Source organism: Amia ocellicauda, chromosome 9 (assembly GCF_036373705.1).
Source record: "Amia ocellicauda isolate fAmiCal2 chromosome 9, fAmiCal2.hap1, whole genome shotgun sequence".
NCBI classification, from domain to species: Eukaryota; Metazoa; Chordata; class Actinopteri; order Amiiformes; family Amiidae; genus Amia; species Amia ocellicauda.
The window spans coordinates 19,820,340-19,841,663 of record NC_089858.1 but is presented as its reverse complement, the minus strand read 5'-3'; the positions used below and the strand labels follow the sequence as shown (position 1 = coordinate 19,841,663).

General features: G+C 33.8%; 1 protein-coding gene across 3 annotated transcripts in view; it reads left to right on the top strand.

Moving 5' to 3' along the window:
- znf536 (zinc finger protein 536) overlaps window positions 1–18,950 on the top strand; it is a 161,431-nt gene extending 142,481 nt beyond the window's left edge. For 2 of the 3 annotated variants that reach the window (XM_066713679.1, XM_066713680.1), the window contains exon 6: window positions 18,629–18,950. In XM_066713679.1, the coding sequence (XP_066569776.1) occupies window positions 18,629–18,864 (236 nt within the window). In that variant the 3' untranslated portion in view covers window positions 18,865–18,950. Of the gene's footprint in view, window positions 1–4,390; window positions 7,053–18,628 lie in introns of those variants that run through there. The other variant, XM_066713681.1, reaches the window with a different exon arrangement.
- Window positions 18,951–21,324: the final 2,374 nt, after the last annotated feature.

Here is a 21,324-nt window from a genome sequence, read left to right as displayed (position 1 = left end):
CCATCATAAACACAGACATCAGGAATGGAAATATACATTGTTGTCTCTTTAAAAGACATATCCCCACAGAGCAAAGTTTTAATTCAGTTCCAAGTGAGGTGCACCTGTATGCAATCAATTTCATATTTTATTTTTTTATAAATAAAGCATACAGAAAAGCTGTCTTCATTCTACTTGCATGTATTTTTTGTTTGTTTGTTTTTAAAGGTATATTGTAAAGGAGATGCCCCTCTCTTCTTGTAACTTTTTCAGCCAACATTGTTTAAAATACGTCTTTCAATGTATTAAGTATGGTAGTCTGTTTGCCAGTTATATATCAGGCCCAAAGCAGCCTTTATTCCTATAAAATCTCTTTTACTCATCTATAATGTGGCAAGATTTTTTTTTCCAAACAATTTCCATTTCCCAGGTATAAATATAATACTGACATTATGCTAAATATATTTTTCATTGCTTTCAGTCCTGTAACAGGTATTATAGGTTTGAGCAGACAAATTAAGATAAAAACTTCTGAATGACTAACTTTATTACAGTTACTTTTCGGTGTTATTCATACTCCATTTGTAAGATTTACCTTCAGCTATTATTTCCAGTACTATAAACCTTTAAAAATCTTTGTGGCACATGTAGACCACCCTAGGGAAGCACCAATACAATTTTCCACCACACTTTGCGGTTGTAGGTCTTTCCATACACTTCAATAAGATTTTCTGCAATTTACAAGAAATTTCAGCATAAACCACAACACACATTATGTTGTGAATTTCAACAGAAACAGTCAGCAATCTGGCTTTTGTGAATTCTGCTTTGAGGGAAATTCTTCCAGTCTTTGTGAATCGGAGCTATGGTATTCATAAACATCCTGTATTCATTAAAACCTTCTAAAAATATTTCTAAGTGCACTTCCCTATGCTCAGGCAATGTGTACTGTTCATATTTACATATTTATAGATACTAGATGTACAATACATATTACCTTTCCAAAAACAACACTTTTTCTTTTTTTTTTTTTTTTTTTGCCTTCATAGTCCCGGATGCCTGTTAAAGAACAAAGCCCTCAAAGACAGAGTGAATGATGGTTTATTCTCTATCACACGTAAAGGTGGCAAATGCACTGTGTCTTCATAGTCTAAAAAAGTAGTCTTTTGTTTTGCTTTCTACCTCTGTGGGTTGGGGGTTTTGCTTTCAGTTTTCCTTTTTCCTTCCAGTAACCTTAAATCAGTTATCATAATATGTAACTTAAAACCCCCAGTGAGGTCCCAAGAGGTGTGATTTATAAGATTACTTCAAATGAATTATGTTTTGTGTTGTGTAGGTAGAATGAATCATTATATTTTGATAGGGACATAACCAATAATATGAAATACTGCATTTGTTCATTTATGCCTAAATAGTTTAATACAAACTTTTGGGTGTGATTTAACGAAGTGCAGTGGTGTTTGAAGACAAGTAGACAGTGTCTAGTGAGTTAGACAAAAGCATTATTAATATGAGGATAGAATTAAAATTTTATTTTTAAGAGATTTTGTTCTCCACCAGAATTTATAATTTATTTAAAGCAAAATCAGCAAATAGACTTATATGTATGAAGCAGATTTGATATAATCTCTTCAGAACAGGTTATTTATATTGTTTTTTCTGCAACTTGATGGATCACAACCACTTTTACACTAACTAGAAGTTTATAATTCATATCCTTAAATAGGAACAGCACGGTGACTAGAATAGCTTGGTGGATTCACTAGAAGCCAGTAGAGGGAGCTCAAAACCTTTATTTATATACATTTATATCATATATATATATATATATATATATGATATATATTGTAGTTTATAGTCTTCTGTGCATGTGTGTATTGTTGAAAATGTATCAATAAATAGAATACCTTTAAACAAACAATTCTTCAAACAATGTATGCATTTGACCAAACATTTACAATCATGGCCTTGTATAACGGTTGTGTAAATAGCCAGCTCAGTAATGTACTTGACATGTGCTAGTTACAAAAGGTTTAGGAACTGAACTCCAACAGCCAGACCCATATTTGGGGAAACATATGGAAATCTGTACCTTATACAGTATATCATTATCACTGTTAACATCTAAAAGCATGTATATATTTGGATAATTTGTCATTCTTCTAATTAATGTAAGTCTATTTTAATTGTTTATGGTTTTGTAATGCTAGGCTATTTTCCTGGTGGTATTCCTTTTTTAATTCTGTGAGAATCAGATGTAAAGAAGAAAGAGAGAAAGAAAAATAGAAAGAAAGAAAAATTAAACAGAAGGGTTCTTGAAACATTTTTGAAATACAGTGTTCTAAGGAAAATTGTTTTAATTACATCAGCTGGCTAGCTGTACCACAGCATTATACACATTTATATGCCATTAAACTTATTTTCAAACTAATTGAAATAGTATACCAGAATTTATAACATTTAAAAAAGCAATCAGTGCAATCAAAATGCAATACATCTGTAGCATACTAACGCAGTCCTTGGAACTTTAGGAGATACATATGCTCAATATGCAAATACAAAATAAAAAAACTATAAAGTTAACTCAGAAGTCTCTCGATCGCAGTGGCAGTTGTTAGGGGAGAAGAGAAGCAGGATCGAAATAATAACATTCCAGGTGGCTTAGTTAATGATCAGTGAAAAACAAATATGTGGTTTAATCTGTAACTTGTTATTTTAAATTTCTTTAAAAGACATTTGAAAGGAGTGTGCTGTGATGCTTCAGGACCTTTGTAACACTGCACCCCACTTTTGCATGATAACATTTAACACATTAATATGTATTTAATAAGGAATACATACATACTCATTTGAAAAAAAAAAAAAAAAGTCCTTAATTATAACTTTTATAACACACAGGCATTCACAAAGATGTTGTGTGCAAAATCAATGATACATGAAACGGCACACACTTTGGATGTATGCATATCTTTATCTTTTGCTTAATTAGCTTCACTGTGTTTTAACTGCTTCCCTTTAATCCTAACTGTGATTTCAGTCACTGAAGCTTGTTGCACCACCTAGTGTCCACCTGTATTGTATTTCTATTATTTCATACAAAGTGAATTTTTTTATTCGAAAATACTGGAAGCACATTATTGTATCTGATAAGAATATATATATAATGCACTTTATATAATGGCACTACGAATTCACAATGTTCGTCCTTAATCTTAAATGTTTACATAATTGTCACAATGTAGATTTTTGAATGTTTCTGCTTTATACGATGTTGATTCTTTATACATCAATTGCTTTTTCTTTTTTCATCTGAAAATAATTGGGTGTGTTTACTTAATTTGGACTAGTTTTAAAGTTATACATGTTGACTTTTAATCAGATTGTTGTGCTATAAAATCATAGACCTTTGTATTTTTTTCTGAATTGTCTGATGTTTGCTACATGACAGGTTTATTACAATTTGGAAAATCACAATTATAATTTTTTCCCCCCTCTTTACTACATTTCAGTTGCAAGTTGGCTCCTCTATTTAATTTCAATATACAATTTTTACAAGACCATATTGAAATAAATGCATGTTTTAATTTAGCTTTGTCAGTTTCATAAAATCATTTTATGAAGAACATGACATGCAAATACATTTTATGTACTTTACTGCCAAATCATTTTACAGGAGTTGTTTAAGGAATTAAACTGTAGAGTGAAACATGGTCAATATTATTGCAATATTTTTTGTCACTAAGCAGAAATGAAAATTAGGTGTTTTTACTATTTAGGTAATGTAAGTTAGACATTTATCCTTTACCAAATATATTACAGCTTCATTATTTCAGAAACTGATTTACACTTTAGCAAACAAACTTGCTTGGAAAAAGAGGCTGAAAATTATGTCATTGGTTATTTCTCATTGGCATAAGTGTTTATGCGTGTTTTTTGTTTGGTTTGGTTTGGTTTTGTTGTTTTATTTTTCTGCATAATAAATGTGCCCTAACAACAAACTTCATATTTGAACAGTTAGTTACTGTTAGACAAACATACATTAAATGCATTATAATATTTTAAAATGAAAACAACGTATATATATATATATATATATATATATATATATATATATATATATATATATATATATATTCTACTACACTTTTCTCTTCCAGTGCAAAATGCAAGGCTTAGAGCTGGAAATAAACAGCTTCAATTGTTCACTATGTTTTGATAGCTGTAAAAACATGTTTTTTATATAGCTTAACCAAATTTAAATATGTAAATTTCTAACAATATATACAGTACATCACTGCACTGGAACAAAAAGTATAGTAAATTGTGTCTTAGTGTCTGTCTGATGCTCATGTCAGATTGATTGAACCCAGAAGGAATTAGGTTTAATCTCCATTTTTTCTTTAAACTATAGTTCGTCAATGGTTAAGAGAGGAGGAACTGCCTAACGATCTACCCCAGGAATGTAACCTAGCTGTTCTGAGTGAAATGCAGGAGGATCCCCTTAACAAAGACTAATGAAAAACGGAAGAGAAGTAGCCGCTCGCCGTGTGCTGTTCAGCTGGAGAAAAAAAAAAAATCCATGTCATGAAGGAATGAACTAAGACTTTTAAAACTGAACAAAGAAGAAACCCTGTTTAACTGAAGCAGCTTCTTCTCTGGATGGAATTTGCAGAAACCTGTCAAAATGTAACCATTGTTGGACATAGAGCTTCATTGTCCCTCAGTCATCTACAGGTTGATAGTAACGTATGACTTTTTCTTATCTGTTTCTTCCATTCTCCTGTAGTTTAATCCTTTTGTCAGCTAAAGAAAAAACAAATTGCTAATTGATTGTTCAGTTTGTTTACATTCCTTGAAGGTAGTTTCAGCTGCAGGGACCCTCTCTGAAACCTACTTTTACTTTTGTCACTTTTTGTGTCAGACAGACTCCTTCTCTCTCATACAGTAATTGTATCACTGGATATTATGGCTATAATGTTGCCCCAAATCTGTGATCTAACAACAAACATAATGAAAAATGAAAGAAGGCTATTTTCTAAAAAAAATAGTTTTTTTGGTCACATTAGTCGAATTGTATCAGACAATTACCCCATTCTGATACTTTAAATCATAAGCTTGTTAAATAACAGCCTGATGCAATATTCAAGAGTTGTGTCTTAAAGTGCACGGGACAGTGTATTTTTAAAAATGGAACGTGCATTGGCAACTAAGCACACTTTTGGAAAGTTTAAACAATCCTTTGCAACTTACTAAGCCTGTCTACGGTATTCTTTCCAAACCATGTATTTTACATTTTATTAGTTGACGCTCTAGTTTACAAAATGGGATTATGGTGCATTATTTAAGGAAGAGTAGTGAATAGGGTATGTACATTGTGTATTCATTACCACAGTGCGTCACTATTGCCTAGGTCAATGACATTCATACAAAATGTGAATTCAAAAGAGAAAAAAAATATTGTTGCATCCTGTTTCTTTGTGGACAAATGAGAAAAACAGAATAGAATGTTCATACTGGTGAATAGTACACAATTACTGTCTTTCTTCTTACAAAAGAAAGTCTAATAACAGGAATTAGATTAATGTAGTACTGGTAACTGTTAATATTGTTCATTGTTTGTTCAAATGTAGAACTGTAGATTCTTAACGAGCTAAATGTAAAAAAAAAACAAAGGAAAAAAAAAACATTGTGAATGTGAAAAGCAAAAAGCTGAGGTGACAGTTATACCTAGTTTACATAATCCTGCCCATAATAGAAGATAGAAATATAGAATCCTTGAATCAACTGGGCTTGTTTTTTTCTTTCTATCTTTCTTTCTTTCTTTCTTTTTTACATCTTGTTAAGTTCAAGGACTATAGTGTTGCTAATGTTTTTAAAATACTGCCACAGGTAAATGTTAAAATAAAAACAACAACAAACTATCTGACTACTAAAAATGATTTGATGTATTTACTAGTTTAAAAGCAAGAAATAAAATTATTGTCTAGCCTTAGATACAGTCATACACTGTTGCATCTACAAAGCTAGCTGTTTTAGATGTAGTCTGTAGAATGAATTATTTTTTACAGTACTGTACTTTGCCTTCTACATTAAAAAAGATTGACAATCTTTTCATGTGCTGCAAAACTATACCTATATATATAAATATATATAAACACATTTAGCATAGAAAGGTTTTTCTTTTTCCGACAGTATTTTGCACTGTGATAGTATCATAACATATCTGGTGCACCAAAACAAATAAAGGTATGTGTTTGTGTGTTCATTGACATTGTAAGATGTGTCTTTGTTACTTGTGATCCCTGCCAGTTCTCTGCAGTTCATGAATTATGTAGTTATTTACATATTGAATTTAAGTATTACACTGCTTTGAAAGTTATTATTTAGTAAATAAATAAATAAGTGTCTCTAATGCAAATTTGATCACCTTGTACAGTATACTGTCTGTGCTAGTACATGATTTCCTATTGAGCCTTCAAATTGAAAACTTAATACTGAGTTCTGATTAATATGCAAAGCAATTTAAAAAGAGAAAAAAAGAAAGGACATTAATTTGCCTTTCTGAAAACACTCCATCAGTTATTTACAGTTCTGCCAAAATAAAGTGACACCCGTTAGCAAATCACATACTGAGGATTTCTGAAAAAGAGAAAGGCTTAAGCATATAATCACATTATGTGAGAGGCTGTTAGCTCAAGAGAAATGGAATTACACTCCCCATCTTCTGTGTAGTACATTTCAATTTCAGAGGCGGATGTAAAAGTTTAACTGACGTGGTAAGGGGGTTATAACCCCCCTTTAGTGCCATGTGTTTCAAATGCATGTCACAGAACCCCCCACAGCCCTCACCCCTCTCTCCTCAAGCCTGCCCTTACAAGAAGTTGTGCACCAAGGGAGGGTTACATTTGTGTCTAATTATTAATAGACAGACGAAAGCGCATTCCACATTCAAAATTGTCTTGTGACCTTTAACTTTTGTTTTCTGTATACTCATAGCAGTGCAAGTCCATTGGATGCTTTTTTTTGTAACTACTGAACTGTACTTGTAATAAAAACAGTATGTATTCAAATGATGTGGTTATTTGTGTTAGCAAAATTATTACTTTTTTATATGTGTACATCATTACACAGAGGTAATATGCCAGTGGGTTTAGAGACATTTGATTGAATTCATTTGGTGGAATATTTGTTTAATTAAATAAACTCAATATTTAATACAGAATACGGTTTCACATATCTTATGCTAATCATAGGTAGCTTATGAGACATTGTCCATTAGCCACAATAACATAATATGGCAACATTAGACGCAATAGTTTGGAATTAAAAGTATGAACTCTGTACAGAATGATAGCAGGAACATTTGACTGGATCCTCTGAACATCCTAATTGATCATTTTCGCTTATGCATACTTCAATGCAAAGAAATTTGCATCGAATTACATCATTTTAGGACCACACTTAAAATACATTTGAAGTTAATGAGTGAAATGCTCTTAATATGTGCAGCTTGGCTGTTTTCAGATGGATTGTCAGCTGATGCCTAACCAAATCATTTTTCAATTCAGCACAACCCCAGTGCTGAACTGGTACTAATATTGTAGGTTAAATTTTTCTAAGGACTCAAAACAGGTTTGAAATGCAATAGATCACAATGCCTGCTTCAGCATCTACCCTACACCTGGAATCATTTCAGTAGAGTCTTAAAGACAGAAAGACATTGGAGTAAACCTTATCTTTGTTGGAAATCTGTTCAGGCACATATCTTTGGGTGAAACCTTTCTTTTAACAGTACAGCACCTCTGTAAGAGTACCTTTGTCTTGCCTTGGTTTTGGATCTTGCAAATTCTAACCCCCAGCTGGAAAACTGTAGGGAAATTGATTTTTTACATTGTGGGGCATTCTGATTTTTAAGTAAGAAACAAATTATAAATTGAAACCTATATTTTTAGGAAAACATGAAAAAAAAAACGGTATTCAAAGAATGGTGCCTAATTTAAATAATCAAGTTCTCTAATTACATTGTTCTTATAGTCGTCACCAAGCTTTAACTTGACTCGTGACATCCCATGTGTGTGTTTATCTTTTCAATATTATATGTGCTTGCTTCAGCAATTGACACCGGCAGGTACCACAGTTAAAATCCAATGCAGGAGTGTAGTGAAAGATCAGTGTTCAACAGAGCACTTTTCTTCCTTGTTGTTGTTGAAGCACTTGTTATAACACTGTGAAAGATGAGCAATATAAATGATGTATCTTTTGCTCTTCTCTCTGACTTCTCTGTTAAGTGCTATACAAGAAACTTGCTGGAGGGGTACAGAACTGTCTTTGTAACACATAACTGGCCCAGACTATGACAGCTAATATTACAAGTTATGGTGTTCCTAACAGTAGTGCTATGCCCTTGAGGTAATGTATTGTTAATTCCAAAACCTGTTAAAGTCAGACACAGTCTAGTGTTATTTCAGTATTGGCAAATATTTTCCTATTATCTACTGTGCGTTTGTCTGTCTGTGTGTCCGTGTCTGACATGTTGGCGTGATACATCAGTTTGTATTTGGAATTGGAAATAATTATTCTTGTTAAAGGAGAAAAAGGTTGGTATGTTTTACCACTGTTACTTTGTTAGATGTGTGTGTACTATGGTATGAAAAATATCAGTTATAAACTTAGATGTCTGCATGTTCTGCTCTCTATATTATTCGTAGCATATTGTTTTTTGTTTAGTTTTTTGAAGGAAAATTATTATATTTGGAAGCTTTTTACTGTGTAGTGTTTTAAAAACTACACACCAACCTCTTTCTGTTTCAGTTAACATAATAAGTATAAAAAAGCTAGCATTCATAACTGCACCTGCAATGCAGTGTTTTGTTATAGTATATTATGCAGACAAATAATATTTCCTGAACTTGTTATTGGAATGTACTTTATTACTAGGATCTGTTTTATGCTTAAGGAATTTTACTACAGAAGAGCTTTAAGAGTCTACATAGGTAACTATCCAGGCAACAGCTTTGAATCAGACAATGGCATGTGACTGTGTAAGTGATTTCTGTACCTCCCAAGGAAATGCCAACAAAGGTAGGATATTTTTTTCCAGAAAAGATAAGGAATTAGTCTTGGTACTCAAGGATAGTGTCATATTTGAAAGGTGCAGTGATTATAAAAACTAGAGCATTCTGATCTTTGACAAAAAATAATCACATGCTTACAGTAGACTAGGAGAACAGGATTGACTTGATTGATCAGTGTCTGCATTTTTGTCAAATATGAGTTAGGAGTTGCAGATTGACACAAATTCTACTAGTTTTTTTTTTGTTGTTTTGGGTATTTTTCTGGCAACACTGAATTGGAACTTCATATAATTTCTGGAAAATAAATTCATTGCTAAAATTGAGAAAACTATTTTGATGGTAAGCTAAACTTCTGAGGTTATTGTGTGACTAATTCCTAAATGAATCAACTTCAGAATACCAGATGTTTAGCATGTGTGATGTGCAAATCTGTTCCCGATAAACTAACATCTTGAAAAAGTAACTATATAGCTTTTTTGCCATTATAAATTTAATAGCACATTGAGTAATGATGTATTAGCTATATTTAAATAAAATTAGGAGGAGTTTGAATTGAATTTGGTACAGTTTAGTATAAATTTGCATGTTAATTTACTTCATTAGCACACCTAAGTATGTAACATCAGTGACTGATATGAAAGTGGATGTGCTTTTGCAAAGCTTCAAGTCTTCTTACATAGCACAGGAAATGAAAGATCTCAGTTTTATTGTCACTGTCACTGAGCCTGCTGTCACAATTAAAATAATTGTTTTTGAATGACAAAACAGCTCTGCTGCACATCATTTATAAATACATTAATAAATAAATAATAGTATTTAATATGTGTTTTTCAAAGCAAACATAACACTGACCTTATGGTATAAAGACAGTTTCTAATTTATTCATACACACACAAACACATACATTTCTATCTATCTATCTATATATATAAATCTATTTCTATATCTATCTATATATATCTCTCTCTATATATGTATATTCCAAATCCATTCCTTTCCCTTTGTACCATATTGCTGGGCAATATGTACAACAATTGATGTGTTTAAGATGATAGTGAGGCTCAGTTCAAGTCTGCCAACAGTTGTAACTGTGCAGATGGTGACCCCTAGTTGAACCTGTCCTCATGCTCATTTGTTCAGCTGTATTTAATTTTTCCTCCATATTGCAGGTCCTTTCCAGCACTTTTTGATAATTGCCACAAGAGGGAGCTAAAGACCAACTTTAAAATATCAACCAGGAATAATTGGCTTCTGTTATTGTGAATTTTGTACAATTTTCCAAGGCACATAATTGCTTATATATCCTGCAAAACAGTTATTCTAAAATCATATATCGATATATCTGATATATACATTGAAGATTATTTCATAGAATTAGCTTTTAATTAGACTGCATTTTTACACAAAAACGTATCAAGAAAACCCTGCCGTTCATGCAAGCTTTATGTACAGTGAGAGTCTTGTCCTTATTAAAAAACACAGTGATTTGGATGGCCAATCCTTGCATAATGGCCGGACGCCAGTGGACAATAAACATTTTTGAAAACTATTTGAAGCTTGGTGGCCATTTGGCAGCTTAATATAAAGGGAGAATCTCACAACTTTATACTCTTGATTAAAAATTGATTGTGAAAAATTATAATCACTGTAGCATAATGTGTTTCATATTGAGTTTATGGGATTTAAAAAGGAATGAACAGGGGGTTGCTCATATACTTCCAGCAGTAATGCTTATGCTGTAGAGAGTCACTTCATTGGCATTATTGCGTTTATGGCTGGTGCATACATCCTCTCACTGTCTGCAGAATTATAACATGTTTGCAAACAATATATGACATGTAGTTTATATGTTTTTTGTTTGTTGTTTACATAACCATACAAAACACTAAAACTCTTATAACTCCACTGATGAAGGTCTTTGGGATGGAAGAAATTGTCATGATTCCCAAGGTTTCAAAAGGATGGGAGTGCACTGAGTTTAAAGACCCTTTAAACTTTAAAAAGCATTGAAAGGGGGAAATTAATATACATTGTTTTAATCCTGTACCGTAAATATGATCGCAATACAATACAATGAAATAGAAAGCAGGCCATTTGTTCCAGAAGGTGGCAGCATTAGAGAATAGCAGAAGGCGAAAAAAGAAAAGTAATAAAAGAATGAAAGAAAGAAAGAAAAAATATATATTGGTGTTGTTAAGCCTTTTGTTTTATTAGCACCAAACTGCAAAACTGTACAGAATCCATGTTAACCTGACGTAATTGTGAGCCCTGACATTAACATCTGTGGTCTGTAAGAACCCCTGATAGGGTGAAAATGAAAGAAAAAGTGAAAATGAAACAAAAAGAAAAGAAGTGTCGGACAAAAAAAAAACACAAAAAGATCAGAGACAGAGAGAGAGAGCGCCAGCCCAGAGGAGAGCCGCCTGGTACTCCGGCCAAATGTCAGCATCGGCTGTGATGGGTAGCGAGTAGCTGGGCCGAGCTTCTTTTGTGCTCTCATGGCCCCATAGAGATAATTGAGGATCACAGTGGTGGGAAAGAGCTGCAGTCATCATTTGCTGTCTGTCAGGTATCAGTACTCGGCTCTATGTCATCTGTCACCATTGAGGCGGTCTGTCATCTTTCCTCAGCCTTCAGCCGTCTTTCTCATCATGTTCATTATCTCCTGCTCAACACCACCCCCCATCCCCCACCCCACCCTGAACACACACACACACACACACACACGCACACGCACACACACCCTTCCTCGTAAATGCATCTTTGTGCGACTCTCAGGCTTCGGATTATGAATCGATGATCATGTGGTGTAAGAGAGATAGATGGCTTTTAGCTCCATCTTGTCTCCTCTAATTGTAAAATATTAGTTACATTAGACTCTGGTTTTTGATTAATGGAACTTATTTGTAGCGGCCTTTCCCATCCCTCCCCCTTCTAAAGTCCTCCACTGACTTTTGAGAATTGAGTGATTTCACTTAAAGCAGACAAATAGGCCCTTCAGCAAGGGGAGAACTGAGCACAGAGATTGCAGAGAACCATCTTATACACAGACACTCCGGACCAGAGAAGTTATGGGGGATTTTTTTCTCAGTTTTGTCTTCTGATGAGGACTTTTTAAGTCTACCATTTAAGAGGATACTAAATAAGTAAATAACAATGTTCACAGCTGATAGCGTTTGCATAGTTTATCGAAGAGTACGCCGCAAAGCTTTAAGTAGATTTTCTTTTCGGCATCCTGTTTGTTGACTTGTTTTGTTTTTTTGCACCTTAAGTGCCTTGTGACTAAAACCAATGCCTGTAAATGGTTTTGCACCGTGTTGTTGCCCGATATTTTTGGTGGAATACACATTTTATTCCTTTTGGGTAATAATTAAAATCTGTTTCTTTCACATTCCTTTCAATAAAAAGACACTAATAAATACCTCCAAGCCAGTTTTAATTAAGAAAGTCTTTATGGGGTTATATTATAAGTTTTTTATGTTATATTCTGCTGATGGTATGGTAATATAGTTCAATCCATCAAGCTTATAAAGTTGCAGTTTTATTGGAAACATTTTTGATTTTTCTTTAAGCCCACGAGAAAGCTAGTGTTTATATAATTACAATGATCGGCATGTTTTTTTTTTCCCTTTTCTTTAATTGGTTTTGAGTCCTTGGCAGACACCTGGCGTGCATAATTTGACGAGCCAACACATTTTGTACATTCACTCCTACTTGTTTGTCTTTTTCCCAGGGTTATCGTAAATAAATGTATGTCACACATCTCCTTCCAAAGTATTCCTTGCTCTTTTTTCTCATTATCACCATAATTCTATAATTTGTTTTAATACATGTTTATCAGTGCTATACTTAATGCATAAAATAATTTACTTTGCTGGTGTTACGTATATTCTTGGAGTTGGATTGTTTAAAAAGTTTCTTAGCTGTCTAGTGATTGAACTGCTTAATTAAAACAAACCGAAAAAATACATTTGTTTTTATGTTGTCTGCAACATTTATTCTTGTGCCACCATTTCCAACTATAACATTTGTTATCAGTCTAGCCTGACAGATCAGCACAATATGTAGTCTTGTAGTGGTCTGCTGGGATGAAATAAATAAATAAACAAAATATAATAAATGAATGTTCATGAACTTTTTGTCCCCAGACCAACATTGCAACCATAGACAACTCCTGTAGGTCCTGCTGAATCAACTTCAAATCACATTCATCAAATGATAAATATACTATACTAACACTCAGCTCAGGGCTCTTTCAGCCAATCCGAGCACAAGAAGCTGTTCATTTATTACTTTGCCACAGAAAGGTAAAACTCCTACACACTAAGGATTCTACAGTTAAATTGTTACACATGTAACACATGTACTTGAAACATATTAAGTTTATTAACATATAACACTTAAGTAAAAGCAATTTAGGAAAGTCAAAACATTTTTTTTTATAGTCAACAGGTTCTATTATAATTATTATGCTTATTATTATTATGTTTATTATAATTATTACTGAACATATGTTTAAGGAATGATTACAATGTGTTTTAAATGTTTTAACATAAGACAAACATGACAACATTTTATGAGTTCCAAATACTGGCACTTAAACTCTAGTGCATATAATACAGTCAGCCAGTGCACAGAGCGATAGAGAGATAGATATATATATATATAGAGAGAGAGATAATGGTTGTATGTGCTTGTATAAACAGAAAGAACATAATTAGAGAGTCTGATTGGGTGGAATACAATGAAGAAGAGGGGGAGAAATACTATTTTGAGTCTTTATTAACAGGTCCTTCTGGTATCGCTATTAATAAGCTAGTGCAATAATTAACTTGAGATTTCATCCCATGTGTAGCTTTTGGCTTTCTTGGATTCCACAATATATATTGTTCTGAATCCTGCTACCAACTGTTTCTATTAGGCTATATGAGTTTCTCATTAAATAAATAAAAATACTAGCATCATCTTTGTAAAGCTGTGGCCAATATCTGCTCATTTGGAATTGAATATATTTGTTAACATCTCACCTATTATGGTTTTAAAGGTTATAAAGAAGACTAATGGGTTGTTACATTCTCATTAAAGCTTAACAGTGAGACATTAAAGCAGACAATAAAAAACGACATTTTTTTCATTCAAAAGACACATTTTTCAAAGCGTGCTGTTTGCTCTTTTTTGAAATGGGATGGTTCATACCTGAAATGATAGAAATTGTATCCCAAATCCAATCATTCTAGTTTGCAGCAAGAGTGTGAAAGTGCATACTAATATTCAGGGGGGAATGTGGTGTGTCTGGACGTGTTGTTTGCTGAGTAATCTCTAAGTCTTTAGAACTTGCAGGTTATTATTCGTGGACAGATGGTGCATCGCATTTTATTGCTTACACCTTCTGTGTGTTTTTTTTCCTTATGAGACTATGATTTTTTTTTTCTTTCAAGAACTGAATTCAAGGTGTTTTATAGACAACATTCTTTATATATATATATATATATATATATATATATATACATTTGTATGAACAGTATCACAGTCATTCCTGGTATATGTTTTTCATAACTTGAGCCTGTTAACTTTTCAAACTACATGCGATCACTTCAGAGGAATATTATCTTCTTTGTTTTCAAAATATTATAACACACACACAGCTACTATATATAGTACCAAGTGTTTATTTTATTTATAACCTTAGGCTTTTACAATACAGGTTTCACCAACAGAATATTAGTACACATCTTTTGGAAACCCTGCAAGACACACCAGCAAGCAGCCCGCACAAGGGGTTAATCCAAAATAATATACAGGACGGAAATTAAACAGACTAACTGCTCTTTTTTTCCTACAGCTTTTTCCTCTTATTCTGAAGATAGAATTACTATTTGTAAGCATCTGAAAGTCATTAGTGGCCCAGCAGTCTGTCAGGTGCCAGCACACAAAAAAACTGCTGAAACCAAGCGGGTTCGTGTGCACAGTGCTGGGAATTTGTCATGTGCTGATGAGCAGTTATAATAATATATGAGCAAATCACAAGCATTCTGCAAATTAATCAATTTTTTTCTCCCTCTCTCTCTCTCTCTCTCTCTCTCTCTCTCTCTCTCTCTCTCTCTCTCCGTCTCCCCCTCTCTTTCTCTCCTTCCTCCCTCATCTCGGGGAGAGTGGCTTTTGCCGGCAGACGTAGGTGAAGCTCTTTCACTCACAGATGGTAGTGCTGGCATCAGATGGAATTTATATAAGAGTAATTTTGATTCCCTGCCAAAGCAGCACCGCTTGTGAGACACCAGGGGGAAACAGTATGAGGTTATTGGAGTGGTTTTTCTACAGTGGGAAGTTAGATCAGGGAGAGGAGGGGCGGGGGTGTGTGTGTGTGTGTGGTGGGGGGAGGATCTTAGAGTTTCCTCTTTGCGCTTATTGTTCTAGCCTAAAGGGCTAGAAACTGTACTCCACTGTGCCACGGGCAAAATCCAACACATCTTTTTTTATAAATGTGTGCTGAAAGAATGCTTCACAGCTGTTGCGACTGCTGGCAGGGAAAGAGAAGCACATGACTTAGTGTCCTTTCTTTTCTTGTACAAGGCTTGGAGGAGGGAGAGTTTAAAAGGTTGTTGCTGTACAAGCTGTATGGGGTAGCAGGCTGTTTGAGGAAGTAATGTCATATTCCTCCAGTTTTCCCTGGCCTCTGATCTCCTCACACAGGGCCTTCGGGGGTTAATTAGGCGGCTGCGATAATGCCAGATAAATGAAAATAGGACAAATAATTAATTTTTCTTATTTTTTATTTATTTTATTCTTTTTATTGTTAGCCAGTGGCAAGCTTTCAACAAGAGAGCCACAGAGTTGTGCAAAGATGTTCGGTCTATTCAGTTTATTTCGTTTTGCCGTTGCTTCAAAACAATACCGGCCAATGCTTGTGTGGAGATGGAAATGTGAAAGTGAATCTTTGCCACTGGGAGGGCTAATACCTGAGGTCTCATTGTTTGCTGAAATTGCGCACAAATAAATAAGAGCAGATTGAGGTGGCAGCACAAAATACAATTGGAAGGATTGATGCCATTTCTGGGAAAAGCATTTGTTGAATAAAGGAGATGTGCCTCTATTGTACTGGAAGAAATTATATATATGAAAAAAAAATACAAAAAAATATGGAGTATCAGCTACATTATCCAACAGAGTAATGCTGGCATGTTTTGTATAATGTAAGACGCTGCCCATTTGTTTTGGTTTATGTGACTGCAGTGAAGTAAGTGGATTAGACGGAAACTTTAGCATGCTTCATTGCAGCTGGTTGCAGACATCTGTCATTCCTCAGCCATACATTTAGAATCACACCAAGAACAAAAAGCTAAATCTGACACCTTTCATTTTAAGAAGGCTTTGTAGAACAGGCAAAGAGGAAGGTTTTTTTTCTTCTTTTTCCCCCCGATGTTGTTGTTGTCTTTTTGTGTTATTCTTTAAAGGGATTTAAAAAAAATCAAACTGAAAACAAGCTAGGAGATTTTATTGGTTTTCTCTTAATGTTTTTTTTTTTTCTTCCTACAATTTGAATCTTTTAAAGCAATATGCATTGCATTGCTATTTATCTCCACCACATTTTACTCGAAGGTACCAGAAAAATGAGTTTCAAGTTTCCTCAACCCACTGCATCTTAGTTGTGGCACTTTGTGATGCTATATGTGAAGCATTTTGATAAAACACTCTTGAACTATACAATGAAAGTACAATGAATTGTTCATTAACCTGTAAGAGAGGATGTTTAATAAAAAATGATAATGGCCGTATATGAAGACAGTACATTCGATTTTTTTTTAATATATATTTGAATTTATGTTTGAATATTTTATGATTATTCTCCAAGATCAGAAGAGTGCATATTAATTCAGTTGTGTTAAACAATAACAGACAGCCATAAAGCCCTCCCATGATCACCCCAAACTACATATACACACATAGGCACACATGCAGACACAGACACTTAAGAAAAATGAAAATTGTGTCATTCATTTTCTTTGTATTATGCATTACATATTTTCAGTTAACAATATTGAACAATTCCACATCCTTGTTCTGTTAACAGTGTTAATGTTGTTTCACTCATTGTTGCTCAGTGATTTATACAGAAAAGGATTATTATTGGACTGTCTCTTTGCGTGTTTATTTCTTATAGATCCACAGCTTTATTTGTTGGTACATTTCAAGCTCTCAGTTTTGTATTTGTCAATATATACATTATATATTAGGGTGAAAACTTTATCTACCTACTTATGTGTTGTTTTTGTTTTTTATTTATTGACTTGATTACACCAGAAGAAATAAAAATAGTATTTTCAAAATGGCAGTTAACATGGATCTGGAAAAAATTCGTCATGTGTACATCATTAAATTGAAGCTGTTCCACGATTTCCGGAGAATGAGGTTTCATTTCTGCCTTTTCCCAACCTTCGCTCTGTTTTACAATTTGTTCTGAGAATGCAAAGTGAATTTTTAATAAGATATCTCTCCACTATAACCTAATGCACTATTACAACAGAATATGGGAAACCTTACTATATTAATATCAGGCAATTTGTTTGTACATAACCATTGTCGAGGTACAGGGTGGAAAACATTTCTGTTTCTTCTAGTTCATCTGTTGTAAACAATGTGACACTTGTTCTTCCCTTACTCTCACTGACCCTAGCCTGTGTACATATTTATATATTATTTATACAGAATTAAAAATGAATGTCCTCTTTACCTCAACTGTACAGTACAGTGACAATACAAATGAACCCGTTCTGTATTTACTTTAAGCCGTGCAGTAAAGCTGACTTGTTGGGGTATATTCATTCTCTTAAGTGTAAAATAGGATAAGAAAATCAGCTTCTTAGACTTAACATAATGTAAAAGACTGTGAAATTAAACCGCACAGGAATAAAATGCTCCTATTGTGCGTATTTGCCTCGCTTATCTAAAAATTCAGACAACTGGAACATTTAAAACCTGAAACTTCTAACAGTCCCTTTTGTGTTGCATCTGTATGTGTCCTGTGCAGACATTGTAATTTTTTAAAGCTGCAGAGAATATTTATGCCTTTAGCATCAACTCCTATAAAAACACAATTTTCCACACACACAGCATGTGTGTGTATGAACAATACATTTTATTTTCTTGTGTACAAAGTTATATTTTATGAAGTTTTATTGTTTTTTCCAGTGTTGTAACATTAAATTATTATCTGATGACCATTTTAATCAACATAATAATAACAATAGAAAAAACTTTAGTGAATCGATGAGACTCATCAGAATTATGACCAATGCCTGAATGTAGTATTGTATATTCAAAACTGACTGATTACAATTAATTAAATTGCTTGGCCCACCTATGCCATAGTATTGGGCATCAGCAAAGCAGAATTTGACTGAATTGTATTAAATATAAACAAATGCAAGCCTCTTTAAATTAAATTGACGTGTTTATCCATTATTCCTATTTTAAAGCTTTTCGTAAAGTGAGCAGTGACTTGTGTTATAGATTTCTTCCCTAATTTAACAAATTGAATGTAGCAACTTTTCTTTTTTTCATGTTTGTCTTTCCTGCAGGTACGAGGCCATTCCAGTGCAGATACTGCCCATACAGTGCCTCACAGAAAGGAAACCTGAAGACCCATGTGCTCTGTGTCCATCGCATGCCTTTTGACAACAGTCAGTATCCTGATCGCCGGTTCAAGCGATCCCGGGTGGATTCGGACACTTCTGGGAATTCTGAAGACGCAAATGGCATGACCTGTGGAAGTACAGGAGACCCCTCTGTGGAGGCCACACAAGTCCAGGAGTAAAACAGCACAGCACACTTCCTATATAACATCTGGAGCGAAAACAACAACAACAACAATGGCAACGATTTCAAATAAGCATTAAACCAGGGTGGGGGGGGGTTTGTGTGGGTGTGGGTGTGGATATTTTACCTGCATTCCAAACATTTAGTAAGAATTGAATGTTTAAAATGCATCTAAATAAATATAAATTAATAAATACATAAATTCAACAGTAGAGGATTTAAAAAAAAAATGCAGCCCTGTGAAATGGCTGGCAAAATGTTTAGCTAGTAGAAAGATAGTACTATTGAAAAAGAAAACAAAAAAACAAAAAAAACAGAGCAAAACATTTTTTTATTTAAGTTGCATAAAAAATTGTGCAAATACGTTAACTTGTTATTAAAAAAAGGACATTAAATCTTTAATGTGTTTTTTGTCCCAAAAATAATGCTTTTACCAGAAAAATGATACGTATAAACGATTCAGTGATGCCTACAAGATCGAGGGGCTGTGTTTTCAGTGTTGAAAACACCTTTATAACATGACACCAGCTGCTGTCATTTGCCTAGCATAGTAATGAGATGTGCCGGTAGACTGCCATGGTGCCAGCCTGACTGGAGCTGTCATAGCAGAAGAAATCAATTCAGGCGGTGTCGCAACTGCACTATAAATGAAACCTTAGCTGGCCCGCAAGCAAAGGGTCAGTACTGACCTGTGTTAAACAGGACATGGATAATACATTTGCTTTCTCTTTAAAAAAAAAAAAAAAAAAATCATAGCTAAATGAATTGAATATTAAAAGAATCCATTAATCTGCAGAGATGGCATGCAGATTTGAGTAGTTTTGTTTATTCTTTCTTTCTGGTGATCAATTTGCAGTATTGAGAGGGAAAGATATTTGTACTTTTTCCTATTGTTGATGATGATGAAGTAGGTCTCGCTGTTCCTTAAAGATGTAGTAGTGGTGTATATAAGCATTGTATAGTGCTTAAACTAGGCAGCCTTGACTCTGAGAGGCACTAGTTAGAAGCAGAATGTTTCTTTTGTAGTGAGTTTCGCTCCATACTCAAATGAAGGAATTTCCATAAACAGTCAGATTTCTGTTTGTTCGCTTTTATAAGTGAAGAAGACACAATGCAGGACTATCTTCCTAAGCTCTTATGAAGTAGCTAAAAAAGAAAATATTTGTTTCCTGCTCTTTGTCTCTAATATAAATGTGTGTGTTACCTAATTCTTCTTTGTTTTTGTAAAACATAAATTTGTTCTATATTTTTTACAAATTTTAGCTTTTGTACAATTTGGATTTCCAAATGTATGTTCATTTTCATATAGGAGTTTTTTGAGAGGATATAATAAACACATTTATTTTGTTTTTGTTCGTTTTAGTTTTTTTTCTGACATGGGTCTTTTTTCTTTTCATTTTGTTTAAACATCCATAGAATAAAAGGTTCAGAGCCTATGAAATCAGCTAGAAAAAAGCAGTAAAAAGTACGTTGTCTTTTATTGTACTTCCTTTTGTTAAAGGCAAAAAAAAAAGAAAAGAAAGAAAATATGGTGCTTTTTATTGCATTGGTAGAAAAGTATTAATGTCTTGTGATAAAAGAAATTATCCAGACTTTGAAAAAGTCAGTATCTTCCCATGCAGGCTGGGAGCATACACTAAAACCCCTGGGCCTTAAAAAATTCAGCTCTGCCTAAAGCAGTTTACAGAAATACTAAACTGCAATCAATGTAAATAAAATTCTAAGCATAACTCTGAGATTAGAGGAGAAAAATCTCAGGCTAAGAAGAAGAAAAAGGTTTGCATATGCTGGTTAAAAAAGGACATCATCTGAGTGAAGTTACAGTTTAAATGAGGTCAGTTTGTAATCAGGACCCTTCTGGCATAACGCAAGCTGCTTTATTGTTTTTTGTTTGTTTGTTTGTTTGTTTTGTTCTTTTTCTAGTATAGTTCTCACTGCCTTACTTAAATCGAGTTGATAAACTTAATGCAACTGTTTCTATGAGCCCATCTGAGGGGTCACAATGTTATTAAAAGTACTTTATGACTGTAGTAAGCTTTAGGATTTTAACTGCACTACTGTGTTTGGTGACTGTGTCAGCCGCTTGCTTTTTGTGTGTGTGTGCGCACCGCCTTCAGTATCTTAGACAAAAAAAAACAAAAAACAAAAAAAAACATTCAATTTCTCGCACTTTTTGAGCTCTTTCAGTATTCCTCTGTGTCTTTTAAGCATTTTCAGATATGACAGGCAATAATTCTGTTTGTGACACTGGAAACATTTCCCGTTCTTTGTGAAGTGTTCGTTGATTCCATATGGTCCGGTGCTACTGTCCCTACCTTCGCCACCTCTGACGTAAACCCATTTTTTTCCAGAATATTTGTAAATCATAATACAAACAAGTGACAGACGCAGTGATGCATTGTCAGATTCTGAATATCATCATGCTTCTCAAACTCTAAACATGTCAACTTTTTTCTCT